Source organism: Talaromyces proteolyticus, assembly GCF_021365285.1.
Source record: "Talaromyces proteolyticus strain PMI_201 chromosome Unknown BGW36scaffold_3, whole genome shotgun sequence".
Lineage (NCBI taxonomy): Eukaryota > Fungi > Ascomycota > Eurotiomycetes > Eurotiales > Trichocomaceae > Talaromyces > Talaromyces proteolyticus.
This window is the reverse complement of record NW_025764279.1, coordinates 2,882,411-2,898,321: the sequence shown is the minus strand read 5'-3', so window position 1 is coordinate 2,898,321 and position 15,911 is coordinate 2,882,411. Positions and strand designations below refer to the sequence as shown.

Here is a 15,911-nt window from a genome sequence, read left to right as displayed (position 1 = left end):
CTCGTCCCAACCTTGGGAACGGAAAACAGACTAATATGCTCACTACTTCGGGAGGAAAAGGAAACCAAGATGCAGCCTGAAGGCAGTTGTAGTTGCCTTGCTACCGGACACAGGACACAGGTGGTGTCCAACAGAGATGGCGGGGGAATGCAGCCTTGAGGAATGCGCCACCCGAGTCAGTCAAAAACCCATTGGTCAATCGCTCGCAGAGTGGGAATGATCCGGATAGTCTGACAATGGAACAATGATGACTTACACCACCGCGTGTATTTATTCTCGCCCAATATGAACAGCGATAAACCCCGTGGTGATACCAGTGGTGCTAGCGATATCTCTGCGCAATTGGTGCAAGCGATCTCTGGAGCGGGGTTGCAATATGACGTACTAACAAAGCACTAGACTAGATGAAATATCAATGTACTTCTGTGGCGAGAGAATGGTGGTGAACTGAATGCAAGAATCGAGTATGCGATGCAAGCAACAAAGAGAACAGGGTATGCAATACAATAGTTAGCGATCGGCCGGGCTACAGGTACGGGATTGCTTGTTTATAGGGAAAGGCTCAGCCTAAAAAACAGAACAGCGCAGTATATCCGCCCGGCTGACCCGGAATGAAGACGAGACGAGGCTGCGGACGAGAGCTCGACTATGGCCGCGTGGCGCAGATCGCGCGAGATGATTAATCCGGCAGTCGATGTCGACGATGTCATTGTTCCCTCTGACGTTGGGGTGGAGCCTGGATTGTCGTCCGGGCCGAACATCCTAGTATGATCGATCAACTATCAACTATTCAATACTAAAAATGTGTTGGACAGTGTTGCACTATTATTCAGGTGCTTACTGCAAGAGTGCAAGCCAACATTTTGAACCTGTACGGAATCCTGCCGGACATATCCAAACAACAGTGCGTTAGATGTGATTTATCACGCAGCTAGAGTGCATACCAGGCACCGAGGCCGTGTGACATGTGTACTCTACATATGAATAGCACAGTTCCTGGTGTGTATTTAGAAATCAACTACGCTGTGATTGTGATGATGATTCCTTATATTCCAGACTCTATCAAAATTCAGTAATCGTTAAGAGCGTACTCTTTGATCGACAATATACAATGCGTTTTCGTAAATAATAAAGACAGTATTTCGCACCATCTATGAGTTGGTCTCTCACAGAGCGCCGAGTTCCTTGAGCTTCGAAATGAGTCCATCAACATCCTCGACCTTACCACCACCTTGTCTCGCTGGGGGTTCTATCAAGCCAATTAGCACCAATCTCACAACCACCAAGTAGCCAGACCAGTTGATCGTCACTTACCAGTAACCTTGACAGTCTTGAGTCGTCGCTTGTCCTCCACGCCAAAGTCGGCCAATGTCTTCTTCTCCAAAGGCTTCTTCTTTGCCTTCATGATGTTTGGTAGACTGGCATAGCGAGGCTCGTTGAGTCGCAGATCAGTCGTGATGATTATGGGCAGCTTCGCCTTTAGGGTTTCCACACCACCATCGACTTCCCGCGTCACCTCGACCGTGCCATCTGCGTCCTTGATGTCCACTTTGCTGGCCTGGGTCGCCTGCGACCAACCCAACAATCCTGCCAGCATCTGTCCTGTCTGTCCTTGATCGCCATCAATGGCTTGCTTCCCGAGAAACACCATATTGATATTTTCCTTCTGCACAACGCTCTGGAGCAGCTTTGCGATCGTCAATGGCTCCGGTCCACCGTCCGCTGACTCGGGGACATCGACATGTAACGCCTTGTCAGCGCCCATGGCCATGGCTGTCCGAAGCGTATCGGCGCATTTGGCACCGCCGGCCGACAGCGCGAGGATATTCTCGACTTTCAGAGGACCTTTGCGCTCACGCAGGCGGACGGCTTCTTCGACACTGAGCTCGTCGAATGGGTTCAGCGAATGCTTGACGCCAGCGGTTTCCACCCCGGTTTGTGTCTTGTTGATTCGCGGTTTGATCTGTAATAAGTTGAAAGGAACAATGTTAGAGATTATCGATTGTAGACTGCTTCATCGCCTATGACAAGACGAGAGAGAGTAGCATCTCAGATTATATCGTGTGGAAAGGACGTACCGCGTAGTCAATGACCCGCTTGACGGGGACCAGGATTCTCAAGCCACTCGCCATTGCTGCAGTGTGTTGTTCTTCTGCAATGACAGATCAATGGCGTCGTGATCGGCTGGTGGCTAATGATTTGAAGGTGGTGATGCTCCAAGGTTGAAGGTACAAGCGTGGGCCGGTTCTCGGCATTCATGTAAGCGGGCGGTCGACTCGGCGGGCTCACTGCAGCACATCTTTTCTGATCATTATTACCGAGGCGCCGAAGCTACCCGCAGAGAATTTACAATTGCACGTACAACATTCCAGTAGTCTTTCAACGGATTATTGGGATGCTATCTATTACTCTCCGTAGGAAATTATATATTAGGCAATGCTGTTTCATGCTGGCTTCATATTTGTTAATGCGTTGTCTAGTGAAGTACTGCCCCGACATTCTCAAATGGCACGCGCCAATAGCCATGTACTAAAGAACAATAAGGAACAGAAAGTTGGACAAAAATCTCTCTATAGGTTATTTAGTGGCTATGATTGAGAGATCTGTCCAGTGTTTCTTATTCGTGTTCCAGGCCAATTGATGCCTGAAGACATTATATGTCTGTTGGTCATAACTTCTGAGACAGTCAACGCGGGCCTCACCGCTTCCACAATTGATACCATTAACCAAAAAGTAGGCATCTTCACGCATAGTATATTGTCTACTAGAAGGTCTAAATACCATTTAAGCGTCGAATGGGATATAAATTCAACGTGCGTCAAATCCCAGCATAGGCATGTCCTCATGCTTTCAATACAACAACATGCGGGCACCGACCAACTACGTCATTACATAAAAAAGCCGAATAGAAAAGCGACCAGGATAATTATATACCAGGCCATATTATCAATGTTAAATAATTTTTTACATAGCTGCCATACTCCTGATCCTCCCTATCGAGGATCATTGGAGTCGCGTGCCTACTGTGTCGAAGCTTCGAGAACGTTCCACGCCTTTGTAGTCTGAGCCTTCTACACGTCATACCCACACCAACCACCGCCTCTTCCACAATCTAACTACTTATACTGATAGTCTTTTAACGTGTGCTCTCGTCCAGACTCAACTCCCTTTATAAACCCAATTCTTAGACCCGTGCATATCCTATCGGCGCCAATCAGAGTCGAGGAATCTTCTACTTCTTTCGAGTGGTTTACTGTGGGGTTAGTCCCCTCAACGTCACGCCCTTACTTGCTCAAGTGACATCGACTCCCCTCAGTATATATTATCCGCCCCAGCATTGTGCCTCTCGCCCACCTCGTACTAAATTTCCCTCCTGCCGACAGCCAACATGGTTGCCGAATCAAAGCTATACGATGCATTGAGCATCAAGCCTGATGCCTCGCAAGATGAGATCAAAAAGGCATACAGGAAGGCTGCTTTGAAGCATCACCCCGACAAGAACAAAGACAATCCTAAAGCTGCCGATAAATTCAAAGGTACGTATTCTACTCGTATTGATACCATATATTCTGCTCCTATTTAATAATATGCCCATACTAATCAGCTTCTTCCAGAGGTTTCTCAGGCATATGAGGTCCTTTCGGACCCTGAAAAAAGAAAGATATACGATCAATTCGGCTTGGACTATCTGATGCGTGGTGGTCCGGCACCTTCTGCTGGTCCCGGAGGAGCTGGCGGTCCCTCAGGCTTCGAAACTGGCGGTATGCCTGGAGGATTCAACTTTACCAACATGGGCGGAGCACCCGGTGGTGGTACCCGTACTTTCCACTTCTCTGGCCCAGGAGGTGCCAGTGGATTTCGCTTCAGCAATGCCGACGACATATTCAAGAACTTCGCCAAAACCGGAGGTGGTGGAATGGGTACGGGCGACGATGAAGATGACATTTTTGCTAATATACTGGGCGGTGGGCTCGGAGGCAGTCCAAGGTTCAGGACATCCGGGCCCGGTGCGAACTTCACCCAGCGCCGTGCACCTACCCCCGAACCTCGGGTAGAGGAGAAGCCTCTTTTGCTTTCTCTAGAAGAGATCTTCAACGGTACGACAAAGAAGGTCACAGTTAAAAGCAAGACATTTGATTCCAGTGGAAAGCGAAAAGTCCATGACGTCACTCTCGAGGCTACTATTAAGCCTGGTTTGAGGTCTGGTTCCAAGATCAAATACAAAGGCGTTGGCGATCAGGAAGAAGGTGGTCGACAAGACGTACATTTAATTGTTACAGAGGTAAGTGATTGTCTTCAAAACTTGGAGAATATATAGGCTAACAATGAACTAGAAAGAACATCCTGTATTCAAACGCAGCGGCGACCACCTCATCGCAACGGTCGATCTCAGCCTGAAAGAGGCGCTCACGGGCTGGGAGCGAATTGTAAAAACGATCGATGGCAAGTCAATTCGTGTCGCTAAGCCGGGACCTACTCCGTCTGGGTACGAAGAGCGTTTCCCTGGGTTGGGTATGCCAATTTCGAAGAATCCAAGCGAACGAGGGGATATGATCGTAAAGGTCAACGTCAAGTTCCCAACAAGTTTGACAGCCAGCCAAAAAGATATTTTGAAAGATGTTTTACCCTGAAGCTCAATGATGTGATGATTTGATGATTATAACTACTTGGTACTAATTATTTGCATAAAATGGCGTTTGGACGGTGTGTATTGAGCGGTTTCTTCTTGGTGGATCAGTTTCTGCTTTTCTTATTTTCCAAATATTATTATGCTAAATGCCAAATAAATGAGATTTGGATGGTTTATTTTTCTGATATGGTTGACTGTTCTAAAAAAGGACTAATTATCAATAGTAGGAGATATCAATGGAGCGGTTCTTTTCGCAGACAACGAAGCTGTAGCGAGACATTCAATAGAAAAATTTCAAATTCAAATGCTAGGTAAATTAACAACCGAACCTTTCCAATGTAAGAACATTGAATTAGTCAGTTGACGTACTCGTCGATCGGGTGATAACTGCTAATTAAAACTTCGTTGGCGATTTTGAGAGGCTTTTACTACGATAAGCTAATTTATATTATACAAATTAGATCTAATTATTAGATGCATTGAAATAATACATATTTCTAGGCGATTTTAAACAAGAGATATATTAAGACACACTAATAATCCTTGTGAGGAGTTCATCTAATATGGTTTCTTAGAGATAACCCATATATGACCATATATCGTTTATATTTTGATTTCTACTTACAAGCGAGGGACGGCGGGGCAGTTGGGAGCGCGTCAGACTGAGGTAAACAAACTTAGGCAAATCATCTAAAGGTCACCGGCTCATCGTCATAAACCTACATCTAGCTTAGTTGTAGCTAGGTTTATTGAGATGTATACTTTGTTGCTTAAAGTGCGTGCTTTATGTCCTAGCGAATCATAGCAGAGCCTTGCACTAATGCTAGACCCACAGACATGGAGATACATCGGGGATGTCGCAACAGATAAGCAAGTTCACCGCAAGACAGCATTCTTTCTTACATTGAAAGATATACCGTAAGCTCTTATACAATGAAGCGCAGAATCACATACATCACCGCCTCTGACGCCCCATTTGACCCCCCTAAACAAGCTATCCTGAGCAAGGAAAGCTTGTCAATACGGAATCTCGATGCCGCGAAGGAAGAGCGATTCACCTTTGGATCAGCAGAGTTGCCAGCTGGGGTATGTGTGCATATACTGGAAGCTTCCATTATTTAAGAAAAATACTGATGAATGGGTTCTCTATCAATAAAATAGTTATCGCAGCTTTTGGAAACGACGCATGAGTTCCATATTCGATGGGCGACGGAGCGATATTACGATACAGTTGCGCCTTTCCTAAGCAGAGTGTCGCCGGGTCTGCACGTGTATTACACATCACTAGACGGTGATAAAGTGGAGGATGACTCGCAGTGCGTCTATATAAATCGATACCATCGCGAGGTCTCGCGCTCATTCTATGAATACCTTGCAGGAACAGGTTGTGTCCATTGCTGAAGGATTTATTTGGACAAGATATCAAGTGCTGGTCCCTTCAGGTATCTGAGCCCTAGTCACATATACTGACGGTTTCATTGACAAATTTCGCTCCAGGAATCGTTCACCCAACCCCCTATCTTATCAACGAGATTTTCGTCGGCGGCTTCACTTCAATATCATACCACCCTTCCTTCAATAAGACATTTCACCGAAAAAATACAACATCAAATATGCAGTTCGAAAGACACTGCATGTATCGATAGCATTTCAGAATTGATCTCCGCGGATTCTGTGGACATTGACTATGACGCGATATCACACACCTTGGTTATCTCGGCTTTTTGGTCTCAGCCACCACCTGGCGAGAGCGGGTGGGCAGATCTTATAACAAAGTCCGCCAATTCGGCATCGCAGAAAATAGAGATTGGCTTGTTAACGAGTGAAAAAGCCGTCGACGCAGAGGACCTTACACTTGGAGGATATCTCGCTGTGGTGGGAGAGAACAAGGAACTCAGTATGCTATATTCATGGGTATCAGATCTTTAGCTAACATAGAAAACAAGAACCAACCTTATTTTCATTCCCATCTCGACATCACCCCCTTCCAGACGATGCAACCTACACTACGAAATTCGAGACACCTACAGGCCTACATCCGACCTTGAAGATCTCGCTATCCCCATCAGCAGTGGTACGACCATCGGCACCTGAGGACGCCATGTGCGCACTACACACCTACTTAACACTCCCGTCTTTTATTTTCGCCGATAAATATCAATTGTCTACAACAGACGAGCTTTTCCTTAATTCTCACAATCTCGTTGCGTTGAGGGCGATATCTGGTGAAACCGACCTCGAAGCGCCTGACTGGGTTCTTCCTCAGTGGGGCTCTAATCTACTTCTTGAACTTGCTCACCCTACAGATACAAGTCACAGCTGGGATGTCACTATTCCATTGCATCTCCGATATCTGAAGCCATCCCAAAGCGGGTTTCAATCAGCTCCTCTCTCATGGCCTGTCGTGTTTTGGGCCTGCACGGCCGAAGACGGGACGAAGATGGGAATCAACCCCTTTGACCGGGTAAATTTAGGCTACGAGGGACTATTTGGCCCGAAGACGATGTTCTTCCAACTTCATCCCGGACATTACAACAACTCCGACTCGCGGCGTGAGAGACGGCTTGTGGAGGAGATTTCGGTACCAGTGCTGCAGACGGCTGAGGGTGACATGCTAGTGCGTGGAAAGACAGCTCGCCAGCTCGAGCTGGGCACGCTCATTGCCATTGTCTTGGGGTTTGTCTGGGTGCTGTGGAAGCTAGGTTCTGTCGTCAAGTCCTCTGCTTTCGACAGCGCAGGGCCACGTGACGCTCCAAAGAAGAAGCGTACATAGCGTGTCGTGATAGAGTTGTATAATGTCCACCGCCTTTCTGCTCTGAGACTAGAAATGGCCAGAAATAGCCAGCCAGGTAGTAACAAGTTCACAGCAAGTGCAGTACTGGAATTTGATAACAGTAAAAGGGTTGACTGTTTGATACGGTGAGTCAGCAGCAATTCCCGAATCGGCAGCGCGCATGTGGGGACGCTAATCCCGCCGAGTAATCCGGCAGTCCTGATTGGCCCGATGCGTGCTGTGACGCCAGAGAGCGGTGAGCTGCTTATCTGCCTGGGTCCGTTGCCGGCCACGAAAAAATTCGAACCTGCCGCCTCGCCTTTCCCCTTCTCCCCTCCGTCTCCGCCCTGTGTCACGTACCAACAACACTCATACACACTCTCCCTGCTCAAGTCCAATTGCTCCATCTTTGCAATATTCATCCTGAAATCACCCCCATACCATTTCTCCATATCTGCCAGACACTGGTCAGCTCATAGCAACCGCGCTTATGCGTGTATTCGCGTCCATTTTCACTTCTCAGGTAAGCTACTTCCGGCATCGCCTCAATGACGCACCCGCTAACTGCTTGATGCTATGTAGGACTACATTTCGGGTATGCCTGTCATCTGAATTACATTTGCGATAATGTGTTTTATTTGTCGCGTGCATTGAGACTAATTTCATGGTTTAGATCACCTCTGGAAAGCTCGCATCAATTAATTTGAGCCGTCGGGCCGCTGATTCATTCATTCTTTTCTCTCATCATGTACGCTCGACTTTTCCAGAAGACCGCTGCCCGGGCTACTCCCGTGGCTGCTGTCAAGGCGCCCTTTGCTCAGAGCCGCTTCTTGGCCACTGTGAACTCCAAACTCGCCTCCCCCGGCCCTTTGAGCCTGCCACCTTCACGATCCGAAATGGCCCTGTATTCCACGGCAAGTCCTTCGGAGCCAACACCAACATCTCTGGTGAAGCCGTGTTCACTACCTCTCTGGTTGGATATCCCGAATCCTTGACCGATCCTTCTTACCGAGGCCAGATCCTCGTATTCACACAACCTTTGATTGGCAACTACGGTGTGCCTTCAGATGCACGTGACCCGAATGGACTGTTGAAATATTTCGAGTCCCCTAATCTACAAGCTGCCGGTGTTGTTGTCGCTGATGTTGCCGAGCAGTACAGTCACTGGACTGCTGTGGAAAGTTTGGGGGAATGGTGCGCCCGGGAGGGCGTGCCAGCTATCTCGGGTGTGGACACCCGTGCCATTGTGACCTTCCTTCGTGAGCAGGGTTCGTCGTTGGCTCGTATCACTGTCGGTGAAGAGTATGATGCCGACGAGGACGAAGCCTTCACCGATCCTGAGCAGATCAATCTCGTTCGTCAGGTTAGCACCAAGTCTCCATTCCACGTTAGTGCCGCCAATCCTGAATGCCATGTTGCTCTGATCGACTGCGGTGTCAAGGAAAACATTCTTCGTAGCCTCGTCGGACGCGGCGCCAGTGTCACTGTTTTCCCCTTTGACTACCCCATCCACAAGGTTGCTCACCACTTCGATGGCATTTTTATCTCCAATGGCCCTGGTGACCCAACCCACTGCCAGGACACTGTCTACCACTTGCGTAAGCTCATGGAGACGTCCCAGGTTCCCATCATGGGCATCTGCTTGGGTCACCAGCTCCTTGCCCTTGCTACTGGAGCTCGTACCATCAAGCTCAAATACGGTAACCGGGCTCACAACATCCCGGCGCTGGACCTTACCACTGGTCGCTGCCATATCACTAGCCAGAATCACGGCTATGCTGTTGATGCCACCACATTACCTAGTGACTGGAAACCCTACTTCGTGAACCTCAACGACTCTAGCAATGAAGGCGAGTTAAACAACTACTTCCCACCGACTTCTATATACTAATATATCAATCTCCAGGTATGATCCACAAATCCCGGCCCATTTTCAGCACCCAATTCCACCCTGAAGCCAAGGGCGGCCCTCTTGATTCTTCCTACCTTTTCGATATCTATCTCGACAGCGTGGCCAAATACAAGAAGAACCAAGCTGAGTTCCACCCGGCACGCGAGAGCCGCCCTAGCCCGCTGCTGGTCGACCTGTTGCCCAAGGAGCGTGTCGGTGTCGCCCCTACTACCGGTATCCTTAATGCCACCTCCAACGCCGCCGCCGTCGCAGCCGCTCCTTCTGCTGCTGCCGCCGCCTAGATGAGTGGTTATGGGATGGGTTTTAGTTTGATGGAGCCTGGTTTCATGGATTTTCTTTCTAGTAGCGTTATGTCTTTATTATGTCACTTTGTTTTTTGGCTCCTAAATTGTGAATAGGATTAGTGATTTCGAGCAATGCATTGAATTTATTCTTTTCATCATTCATCTAGCCCTCTAGAACAACCTAATCTAGATAACGATATATCAAGTAGTCCATAGCACTACGTTTATAAGATCAAATATACTCAGTAATAAAATAAAGTACAGGAGGACGCCAAAAGTTTGAATATAGCACCACAAGAATATACGAGGTATAGGAGTATATAGGAGGCCTCGCAATATCAATACAATATATTTTTTTGCATTTCTACGGGCGACCCCTCGAGAAGTCTATATTTAATCTGCCATAAACTGGTGTAAATACAGATGACAGGCAGATAATCTTAATACTATATTCAACCTTTGGTCATATTAGTGTGGTGTAGAATGATGCTAATATTTAGCGATGAAGTTCCAACTTTCATTGAGGAACTGTCAACTAATGACATGGTATTATGAGGTATTGATCCAGGGTATGAACAAAGAACGCCTATCCCTGTGGACTTTAGAAGAGTTTAGCGCCGCCAATAATTTTTAAGCAGAAAGAAGAAAAGAAAAGAAAAGAAAAAGTCATGATGAATATCTTCCCGCTATGCCTTTTCCGTAATGTACAGTTGCGATAAATAGATAGTGGTATGATACAAGAATAGAACAAGATGAGTTGGGTTCGTGACGTCGTGGAATGTGAAAATGATCGGAGTTAAAATGGCATGATTGACGGTCTAATCGTCCGAAACTCGTCCAGTTAGAGACTCTAGCGAGACGGGTTCGGGGAGGCCTGATGAATGATCTTCGGTGGGAGTTGAGTTTGAAATCAATGTAAAGGCTTCGGCAGGACTCTCGGTTGTGCTGGTCTGAAATCGAAATCCCGAGATCATGTTCGGGGGAATGGGCGGTGGTCCTGCATTGCTGGGACGGGTGTTGAAAGTAGGCGTATGACTGATAGCCTGTCCGGCGGTGTCGAAAGCAGCTGTCAAGCCATCAGCTGGTATATAAAAGCCTGATTGTGGATGATGTTGCGGTGGTAGAAGTGCAGAGTGATGCGGCACATTATTCGCTGCATTGACTGGCAGATAATACCGAATTTTCCTCTCATAAGCTACGGGATCGGACTGCCTGAGCAGCTCCAGTTCTAGTTCTTCTTGGATTTCTTTCTGTTCATCTTCTGTGAGTTTCTCGTTATCCTCCCTACAGAACGTTTCGGTGAGCGCAATATTCAGGATGCGAGAAGACTGATCACTTAGAAGAATCTTGTCTAGAACGTCAGGATCTTTTCCGATGTATTCAGAGACGTCCTCATTGCCAACATCTTTCACAAGGAAAAGGTAATCTCCCAGAGACTTTGAAGCAGAACGCTCAACGTTTTTCTTGTCGACTACGCGCATAGCCAATTGAGTTTTGAAGATTGACTTGTTGTGTATGATCTCTTCAAACGTTCCACCGGCCAGAAAGCGGTATATGTAGACTGGTTTATGTTGACCGAGACGGTACGCTCGACCAACTGCCTGCTCCTCCCATGTAGGATTGAAGCCAAAATCAAAGATAATCACACGGTTCGCGCCGGTAATATTTAACCCAAGCCCCCCAGCACGCGTTGATATGAGGTAAATTTTGATGTTTGGATCGCGATTGAACGCTTTGATGGCTGCCTGGCGACTATTCCCTGCAGTGGACCCATCCAGTCGACTGAATTTAGTTTTTGACAAGCGAAGGAGTTTGTCGAGATAGTCCAGAGTGGGAATGCTTTGTGAAAAACAAAGAATCTTGTCTCCCACGCGAACGGACTCTTCAACGATTTTAATGAAAATCTCGGCTCGATGAGAATATTTTGGATCCTCGAGGTCGGTATACACCGAAAGCAACTTTTTATGATGATTCCACATTGCATCATTGAATCCAAGAGAACTCAGCGATACATCCACTGGGGACAATTCTTGGTCGACATCAGATAGGTTCTTTGACTGCGGCTCTTCGGCTCGCTTCTGGAGCTTGTCGTAGAAGCAGATAGGATGGTTGCAGCATAGGCCTAAAATGGCCAGCCATGAAAGAATGTTGATACTCGTAGCCTTGATACCTGAGTTCCCTGACAAAAGATCGGTCGCATATCGATTGTAAGCCTCTTTTTGAACTTGCGTCAGAGGAATAGTGATAACGAATTCGATTTTTTTTGGAAGACTTCTCTCCAGGACTGAGATATCTGCCCGACTGACTTTAGGGGTCAATATCTCCTTTAACACTTGTAATTTTTTGAGTGATCTCCGCTGCTCATAATAGCTGCTGTCGAAAAATAGCCCTTGTTCGATTGGCTCCACGTATTTCGCGCGAAACACACGAACGTCATCCAGATACTTGGGTGATATCCAGTTTACCATCGCGTAGTAGTCCATTAGGTTGTTAGCCAGAGGAGAGCCTGTAAGGGCAATACGACTTTTTGATTCTATCAAAGCCGCAGACTGGGCAAGTAAGGAGCTGCTATTCTTCATTTGATGAGCTTCGTCTGCAACAACAATTCGAGGTCCCTTCAACAGCTGATCTCTAATTCTGACGTGCTCCGATACCGTATTTTGGCCAACCCACGTACGGAAAAGATGGTAGCTCAAGATCAGAATACCTCCATTCGAATTCCAGGAGTCGACAATAGAGACCCTATCCTCAGGGTAATCGGCTGAGGAAACTTTTTGTATGGGGCCTAAACCATGTTCCTTTGGCGTCCACATTAAGAATTCTTCGTACCAATTCTCGATTAAGGAGGGAGGGCATAATATTAATGTCTGAGAACGACGAAAAGACTCAGGCACTTGATTTCGAATTGAAGGGTCTGGCGAGTGTGCGGCGGCAGCAATTGTAACCAATAACGATATTCTGCCAAAATATTTAGTTTGGTTCACCCGCCAAAGCATGAAGAGTCGTAACTTACACTTGCATAGTCTTACCCAAGCCCATGGTATGTGCCAAAAGACAGCCATCATGTTTTTCGTTCTGTACCAACTCTCGCCACATAAACTGAATTCCCGAGAGTTGGTGTGGCTTCACGCGTCGACCAATGTGAGGATGAAGGAAGATGGTGGGCTGTTCGAAGCTTATAGGATGGTGCTCTGGATCATCGTTACTGACGCCTGTAAGTTCCAACCGCTGTTCGAGGATTTTTCGTTGCTGCTCTTGCACCTCAACTCGCTGCTTGGCTGCAGCCTGCCCGCTCTTCACAGCTTGATCTTCTTTCACAAGCCTTTTTCTCTTTTTAGGGGTCACCCGAGAACGAGAAGGGAAAGGGTGCGATTCATCATCGTTATCGGATCTCCCTGAATCATCGGTATAGGAAGACGCCCCCGAGCTGGGATTGAGAAGTGTGCTCCCATGTGAATGTATATCGTAGTGGCGGAGGATCTCTAAAAGCTGCGACTTAAATGTTTCAAAGCTTATTTCTGCGGTGGGGTTGTTCTCGTCTATATTGATGGAAGCATCCCTAACGAGTTTCTTTGGAATACCTGATCCCCACAAACGCTGACAAGCTATCCATCCAATGTATAGTGTCGTAGCTCGCATGACCAAATCACTTTCAAGATCATTCAGAGAACGAATCTTTGACGTGCTCTTGCCAATTTCATCGAGACCTTCCTTGATGAGCCTCTTGAATCGCACAGAGGAATAACTAGTAAATGCCTCAAGCATTTTGGAACGAGTAAGCTCAGGAAGTAGTCTTATCAATAACCTCAAGAGCTTTTTTCGATCGTGCAAATTTGGGATTGAAGGCCGAGATTCCAATTTCGAAACACCTAGCTCCTTTGATATTGGCTGAAAATGTTTCCGATTTTCATCACGATTGTCTTTGGAACCTAACTCAAGCCTCCGTGACGGACTAGACCTTAAAATAGATCCAGGTGGTGCATTATCTCGAGACATCCCCTCTAGTGGTGAGGGAACTGCTGACAGAGGACTTCCAGTCAAATCGATGATTTCGACGTCTTCGAAATTCACAGCAGGTGGTGGTGGTGTGCTCCTGTCAGTTTCATCATCAGAAGAATAGTAGAAACCGCAGCGAGTCTGGTTATTCGCGAGATCAGAAGCATGGTTGCTGTTGTCGGCAGGACTGCTGGCGTTTTCATGAGTAGAAATACCCATAGCTTTCGAAGATACAGATGCACGTCTAGAATCTGTAATACTCTGGAAATCAATAGTAGGTTGGGGACTTGGTTTAGGCACGTTAGGGGATACATCATGGCCCCCTTCACTCTGTGCATCAATCTCCATGTCGATAACAATAAAATCATTGAGAGATTCGTCGTCGGAGCTGGAGTCAAGTGATTCTTCATCGGGTTGAGCTCTGGCCACTTTCTTTTTTAACTTCGCAGCTGAAGATTTGGCCGGAGGTTTCGGCGGGCATTGGGATGATTCCAAGACAGACATACGCCACTTTTGAGCTTCAATACCGTAAATTGTCTGCTCCATACTTTGGCACTGGTGTGTGAGGTGTGACGGATCGGCCCAATCATGACCATGAAGTTCATCCTTGATCTTTTGCAGTCGTGATTTCAAGCGGTTGATATCATCTAGTATAGCTTTAATACAGGAATTTCGGCATTTGTTTTGGAAGGCGTCAAGCCACAGGTTATGTACTTCAAGTGCAAGCTTTGGTTTGTGCTTGGCTTTCCATTTTTCCAGATAGCTTTTTATGCACTGTTCAATGACCATGTCTACTTTCTCGGATGATAAGAATTTGGGCTCCGACTGTGCCTGTATCGCTAATTCCTCTTGTTCTATATTCATCTCATCCCAAGTCTCTGAATCGTATTCACCTTCTGAGCCCGAGTCTCCAAATACGGGGAATGTAATTTCGTCATCTTTGGCTGGATATTTCTGGAGAAGATAGTCGAAGTTATCCACCTTTCTATCAGGTGGGCTAATGTCAATCGTGTCTTGTACGAGGTCGTCATATTTAGCTGTAGACTCCATAGTGACAGTGACCTTCCCTCCACATGAGGTGTACAAAGTGAAGAAACGAGGTTTCTCAGAGTAGAGGCCATTACTATCGCAAGGAAACACTGCTGTTCGACGAGAACTCCCTTGGGCACTCAGCTTCACTGCTGGCTGTCGATAAAAGCGTAGAAGCTTCCGTTTAACAAATAGGCGTTGACCTGTTGAAAATTTAGAAGCCAACACATTCAAATTATCATCCTTCGAATCAGCTTGAATAGGATAGAAAATATCAGCTGGGTCAAATTTTTTAGGCCCAATATACCAAGTATGAGGATCCTGCTGTTGAATCTCAACGGGAGATTCTATTGAGGGTTGCTGTTCCTTTGGGGCAATATCAAGACGTCTCCGTTTTCGGCCATCTTCGTCAATATGGATGTGTTCATAGTGTCGAATACGGGGCGAAGATTTAGGAGTGATTTCTTGACGATCTGCATTGTTCATAGTAGCTGAAGGCTCAGCTGATGATCTAGTCTCAATCAAATTGGTTGGTCTAGGTGACGGTGAGGCTTGAATAGTCTGTAACCCGGCAAGTAGCTGTTCGTTTGCTTGTCGGTCTCCAGTGGATGCAAGGTGAAAGCTGTTGACCAAAGACCCCGAGTGAGAGACATCCCGATGAGGTGTGACAAAATTAGAAATTGAGCCAGCGTTAAAAATGAGAGGCGGGGGTATATTATTGGCGATCATAGGCGTTATTGCTGCAGCATAATATTGACGCTCTTGGCTTATATGGGCTAAGTATTTAGCAGAATTCCGTCTTGCATGTTGTATTGCTCTATCGACACTGTAGAAAGGACCCTCTTTCAGTTTCAAGGTGTTTCTGAAGAAATTTTCAAGATGTCCATTGAGCAACACTTCCCCGGTGATACCATGTTCCCGAAGCGCTGCCTCAAATAACGTCGAATCTGGCAAAGAGCTGGGATTTCTTGATACAGTCCATGGCCTCAAGTTGTTATCGCACAGGTATTGCACAACCTGGTCCACGGACCAGTCAAACGGGTCATCCTGACTGTCCTGACCGTGGTCCATCGCAGTCGAGAAAGAAGAGTTTAATAGAGAACAAGCCATCCATTAGAAGTGATGCCAACTACTAGACATGACATGACTTTCCTCGTTGAGTTTGAGGACGAGGCCGTTTTCTTGAGAGTAGGCGGGGTGCATCATCATCTACCGGGTTAAAGGCGGCGTTTGCAGTGAAGTAAAAATTCGAGTATTGCAAACGCAGAATTACACGTGTTTAACGCA

The 15,911-nt window shown here is 46.8% G+C and overlaps 5 protein-coding genes across 5 annotated transcripts; 3 read left to right on the top strand and 2 right to left on the bottom strand.

The window, feature by feature from the left end:
• Positions 1–1,166: 1,166 nt before the first annotated feature.
• Positions 1,167–2,132, bottom strand: BGW36DRAFT_424832 (putative electron transfer flavoprotein, beta subunit; the record flags this gene model as incomplete). Its single annotated transcript, XM_046220024.1, has 3 exons — positions 1,167–1,249; positions 1,315–1,963; positions 2,079–2,132. The coding sequence occupies 3 exons, from the start codon at positions 2,130–2,132 to the stop codon at positions 1,167–1,169; spliced, it is 786 nt and encodes a 261-aa protein (XP_046075936.1).
• A 1,256-nt stretch (positions 2,133–3,388) lies between these two features.
• On the top strand, positions 3,389–4,631 carry BGW36DRAFT_289693 (putative DnaJ domain protein Psi; the record flags this gene model as incomplete). Its single annotated transcript, XM_046210692.1, has 3 exons — positions 3,389–3,536; positions 3,615–4,282; positions 4,335–4,631. 3 exons carry the CDS (start codon positions 3,389–3,391, stop codon positions 4,629–4,631), a joined length of 1,113 nt encoding a protein of 370 aa, XP_046075935.1.
• Positions 4,632–5,517: 886 nt separating this feature from the next.
• BGW36DRAFT_119000 (protein pbn1) lies at positions 5,518–7,715 on the top strand. The gene is made up of 5 exons (XM_046209275.1): positions 5,518–5,716; positions 5,792–5,946; positions 6,015–6,072; positions 6,128–6,527; positions 6,577–7,715. Exons 1-5 carry the CDS (start codon positions 5,564–5,566, stop codon positions 7,401–7,403), a joined length of 1,593 nt encoding a protein of 530 aa, XP_046075934.1. The 5' UTR covers positions 5,518–5,563; the 3' UTR covers positions 7,404–7,715.
• Positions 7,716–7,748: 33 nt separating this feature from the next.
• BGW36DRAFT_373074 (carbamoyl-phosphate synthase arginine-specific small chain) lies at positions 7,749–9,811 on the top strand. The gene is made up of 5 exons (XM_046215548.1): positions 7,749–7,926; positions 7,986–7,998; positions 8,077–8,242; positions 8,278–9,253; positions 9,310–9,811. The coding sequence occupies exons 3-5, from the start codon at positions 8,150–8,152 to the stop codon at positions 9,594–9,596; spliced, it is 1,356 nt and encodes a 451-aa protein (XP_046075933.1). The 5' UTR covers positions 7,749–7,926; positions 7,986–7,998; positions 8,077–8,149; the 3' UTR covers positions 9,597–9,811.
• A 606-nt stretch (positions 9,812–10,417) lies between these two features.
• Positions 10,418–15,695, bottom strand: BGW36DRAFT_289868 (P-loop containing nucleoside triphosphate hydrolase protein; the record flags this gene model as incomplete). Its single annotated transcript, XM_046210707.1, has 2 exons — positions 10,418–12,557; positions 12,613–15,695. The coding sequence occupies 2 exons, from the start codon at positions 15,693–15,695 to the stop codon at positions 10,418–10,420; spliced, it is 5,223 nt and encodes a 1,740-aa protein (XP_046075932.1).
• Between the last annotated feature and the right edge of the window lie 216 nt (positions 15,696–15,911).